The sequence below is a fragment of the Sphaeroforma arctica genome (assembly GCF_001186125.1).
Source record: "Sphaeroforma arctica JP610 unplaced genomic scaffold supercont1.350, whole genome shotgun sequence".
Classification (NCBI taxonomy): Eukaryota; class Ichthyosporea; order Ichthyophonida; genus Sphaeroforma; species Sphaeroforma arctica.
Genome location: NW_014040208.1, coordinates 6,470 through 11,255, shown reverse-complemented (window position 1 = coordinate 11,255; position 4,786 = coordinate 6,470). Strand labels below are relative to the sequence as shown.

The 4,786-nt window shown below is 44.4% G+C and overlaps 1 protein-coding gene across 1 annotated transcript in view; it reads left to right on the top strand.

The window, feature by feature from the left end:
* The window catches only part of SARC_05466 (hypothetical protein), a gene marked incomplete at its 5' end in the record, with an annotated part of 10,139 nt that continues 5,353 nt past the window's right edge, over nucleotides 1-4,786 (top strand). Inside the window, 5 exons of the mRNA XM_014300665.1 lie at nucleotides 1-108; nucleotides 777-869; nucleotides 1,377-1,730; nucleotides 2,322-3,924; nucleotides 4,067-4,618. Coding sequence (XP_014156140.1) covers nucleotides 1-108; nucleotides 777-869; nucleotides 1,377-1,730; nucleotides 2,322-3,924; nucleotides 4,067-4,618 — 2,710 coding nt within the window. The remainder of the gene's footprint in view (nucleotides 109-776; nucleotides 870-1,376; nucleotides 1,731-2,321; nucleotides 3,925-4,066; nucleotides 4,619-4,786) is intronic.

Genomic DNA, 4,786 nt, shown 5'->3' with positions numbered 1-4,786 from the left:
ATGGGGGACTTTGCACTAGATCTCGATCTGGATTTGGACTTAGATCTGGATCTGTCAATGGATGAGAGTGAAGACGATGACTACTTCTCTCACAAGTTGAACCCTGAGGTAGGTATTGTTTGTTCAGACGTTCTTTGCTTTATACGTGTATTATCGATGAGTACCAAATAGGTTTAAACTTCTGGAAAAGGTAGTACACTTTTATAATACGCTATCTGCTGCGTGAATATATGCGATGGGAGTTGGTCACCTTTAACTATATACATGCATACATCTAATATGCTCATATGTATATGACACTCGAATCGAAATTCGATGTGTATCCTTTTCTCCGCTACAATCATATACCTATTCATGTACATAGTCTATGTAACGATTTGCACTTGTATGCATGTATATGCAAATATTTGGTACTCGAACATTTGATTTGTATGATCTGAGAGTACCAGTTTTTGGGCTCAAAATTTGTTCCATATATATACATTTATCCATCCTGTCCATCCGTTGTGTGTGAGACCCTTAGACTAGTTATTCATGTCAGTATGTGATGGTCCCAAGACCATGTATGCATTGTAAGTATCAAGGTATGTCTGCCTCGTTTCCATTACCAAATGTGGAAATGAAGCAGCTTGTATAATCGCTTACTTATTGTCAGAATGCCTACATGACCCACTATATGTACATGAATTTTTATTAAACTATAAAATTTCGATTCAATATTATTCAGAAAATTTGATATCTTTGGATTAATGAAATTATTTATTTGGCTAAATCAGGGGTTCAAAGCTGACCAATCAATGACAGACGGAGCTCGTCTTTCGAAGGCGCCGCATGGAGAGATTGCGAGTGTGGCGGCAACAGCAAAAGCGGTACGTACGCCGACTGCTGATCACAGACTTGACAGATGTCTTGTTAGGATGCACATACGCCTTCGTGATAATTTGTGTTAAAGAAATTCGCCCCATCACGTGCAAAAGGGGACAAATTATGTGGAAGTTCTCTTAGTATTGTCAATGGGTGTTGAGATTTTGAGTGTGTCGCAGCAACGCGAATGGGGTATGTTGCTGACTGCCAATCGGATATTTAACATATGGCTTGTATTTGAGCAAGAGTTGTGCACCTTCTTATGGATTAGTACTGAAGGGTACTGCACAATTATGTAGAAATAATCTTATTCGTTCTGGAAGTACTCGGAGTATTGTGAGTTTGACCTTGACGGTGGTTATAGCACAATGACATCTAGTATCATTTATCATCACGAAAAGTGTTCAATGTATATTGGTGTCAAATATACCAGTTATATTGGAACAGGCTCAAATAGAATGTATATATCGTTCCAATTTTTTGATATAATTTTCATTTTAACGATTGTACAGAGTCCGACACCAGAAAGCCAGGCATCCAGCGAGGAAACCTATGCGAACGCTATCGAGAAAGAATCTACTGTTTGGGATGCGATGAGCAGTTGCAAGCCTCGCTCATGTTCTACAAACGTCGTCGAGTGTCCTACCAATAACTCCGCGTTTTCTACAAACGGATATCAGAGCGCAACTACAACGACATTTGAATCCACAGACCACGCGGAACCAAGTTCACAGACTGCAACACCTAGTAGCTCAGTATGTTCTGACGGGGGCCAACTACAGCTGGATTATCGTATATCGGACAAATCAGGCATGTATCAGAATAGAACTCTTGAGGAGGACTTGAATGCGGCCGACATTCTCCAGGTTTGTCCAGCTCGATTTTCTCTCATATAAATTGGTAGAACGTATGTGTGGGCAACGAATGATCATTCGTTTCGCGTGAACGCTAATGTTGAGTTGCAAACAGTGATGGGGACGTGCTAATATTAGAGTCGCAGTGCTCAGACTCATACATCCGTGAACCATATTTGTGATAAGATTTGCAGGCTTCGTAAACGATGTTGTATATGTAATGGTTGGACGGGCGCACGCATTTTGTAAACAATTGCATCCACTGATAATCGCGTATGCTTCATCTGGTGTATTTGGTATGAGCACACTCTTCGTGATGGCGGGCTGTGAGTGGATTTCTCTGAGATTTCTGCTGACGCTATCCGTTTTGTTGTCTACTCGACATTCATTTCTCCTTAGCCTACTATTGTTGCATGCGCGCATATATGTACACTTATGCTTTTCTCCTAGGTAGGTACTCCTCAATCGCAGACTTCTAATTTTGTATGAACTGGGATTCATAATCAAAATTGAAGAATGATTCGTGGGTGACGTACCGTCTTTGTCCTGTATTGTAAATACTATCTATTATTATAACTTACAAGTACCTTCACCTCTCTGCAGTCACTGTGCCATCCCCGGGTGAACCCAACCACAATCCAACAACCAGATCCGGCCGCAAACAGTCGGGTCCTACCTAAAGAAGACGCATACTTGGAAGCCAACCCATCATCAGAGACTCTGGGATACTGTGGGGATGGCCGTGATAGTTCTCCAGACAACAGTGATACACCACACAGCGCTAAGCGAGATTGCGATACATATTTTGATACTGGTTCACCCAAGCGTATGCGCACCACGCCCTGCACCAGGAACGGTCAAGATAAGGCGGTACCGGACAGGGCCAGGCAAATCGCCTCGACAACGAGCGATTGTGGAGCCTCAGGTTTATATAGCAGCTCTAAGACGGATGGGTGTGCATATGGAGCTGATACAAACGAGTATGTGAATGCTGATACTACAAATGAGTGCGGAAACTCATTCAAGACACACGAGAACGAGGCGCAGATAGAAGGGTATAATGCCCCAGTTGCCAGTGCCGGTGAGTCGGAAGGGTCTGTGATGAATAGCAGTGTGGACACTACAATAAGCCCTACATCAAGTCCACTCAGCACTGCTGCTGAGATAGCCTCACCTATCCCGGCTGTAAGGGGCGGCGTCCCTTGCACATTCGCACCCAAACGATCAGGTGTGAATGCATACGCATCTATTACTAGCACATCGGCACTATCTACTAATAGGACACTGGCATGGGACATGTCTACAGACGCAGATCTCCGCTTCAAACAGCCGTTTGACAGCGTATCCCCAGGTACAACTACGGTGACACCTGCTATGGCCTCGGTGTACATGAGCACGCCTCGAAGTTCGGCTCCAGGTGTCAAAGCAAATTTATATGACCATTCCGATACAGGTTCACATGATCAAGTAGACACAAGTATACACGATCAAGGTCACCCAGAGACATGTGCGCATGATCGTTTAAACACGAGCATACTCGATCATGGTCATGCTTCATCAGCTACACATACAGCCAGCAATTCGATACATGTGACAGTGCCACAGGCAAAAAGTGTGCACGTGGGCTCACATTTGGAGACGCACAGACAGCCGAGTGGAAATGGGCACAACACTGTGTGTTGCGAGACCCCATCGCTGTCGAATGTGCGGAAGTCGTTCACTTTCGATGGACATGTAACAGGGTCGAAGACGTCAGGTAGCGATGTTGTAAAAAGCGACAGTATAGGGAGCGATATTGTTGGTAGCAACGAAGCTTCTAGTGTATCTGTGAGTAGTAATAAGTCCGCCAGCGCAACTGTGGGTGGCTTTATGACTCTAAGTGCAGCCATGCGTGGGTATATAACTTTGATTGCGAGTTCTGGTAACCCCACGGGTGCTGTGGGTGGCACCACTGTAGAGAGCCCTGGTATTTCTAGCTCCTTTGAACGTGTATCGAATGCTTCGACAACAAGCTCAGAAAATTTAAGTACGAGCGAAGATGGACCTAAGCGTGCGAACAAATTTATGGGCAAATTCAATACGTCGAATGCAAGATCAAACGAACCTATGACTGGCTCCGCTCCGTCGAGCGCTAGTAATCCGCCTAAATATAGTTTGCAGGGAGTAGATTCTAAATCTTGTACGCCATCGGCCAGTGGATTGAATGGTGTGTTTGTGTATTTGTGTGACCCATCATTCTGACCTACTGCGATATTCACCACTGAACGGTATCTAAGGCTAAATCAATAGGTGTTAATCATAACTGATGTATATGTATTATGCTCCTACAAAATCCCACCTAATTACAGGTATTGACGCAAGGCCCCGCCCTAAGCCACCCATCGGGAAAAATGGAGTTATTGACATGACCCAAATCAACAAGAAATACCGAAGATCTACCATTGTGCGCGGCAGTGACTGCAGTGTCCCCTTCGCACGCCGAGGTATCGACCGAAAACTGGACACTCTCACCTCCAGCCAAAGCGTACCCGGGCTCAAGAGTGAGACAGACTTTTCTGGTGCCAAACCCGGGTCTAAAAGTTCTACTAGTTCTGCTAGTAATAGCGACGTACCTCTGAGTGAGATGAGAGCGAATGTCGCAGGCAAAGCTGATAATGAACCGTTTGTAGCTGGGTTGAGAGAACACATTGGCATTCCGCCTGGATCAAGCAATACTCACACGACAGGCCCTAACAGGTCTGGTAGTAGAAGTGATTCTGATTATCGTAGACCTGATAGTCAACGTTATAAGACCGGTGTGAAGGAGGAGAATCAACCGACACGCGTGTTTACATCAGGTGCCAAGACGGAGTATTCCCCAAAGCAGGAGAATATGGACGAGAACCTGAGCTTCTTATTCGGTCAGTACAAATTTATTTTTGATATTGTGGTATTTTATGCATGCACACATACGCACACACACACACACATATATATATATATAAATTTATATCTGATATTGTGGTATTTTATACATGCACACATACGCATACACACACACGCACACACACGCACGCACACACATGTAT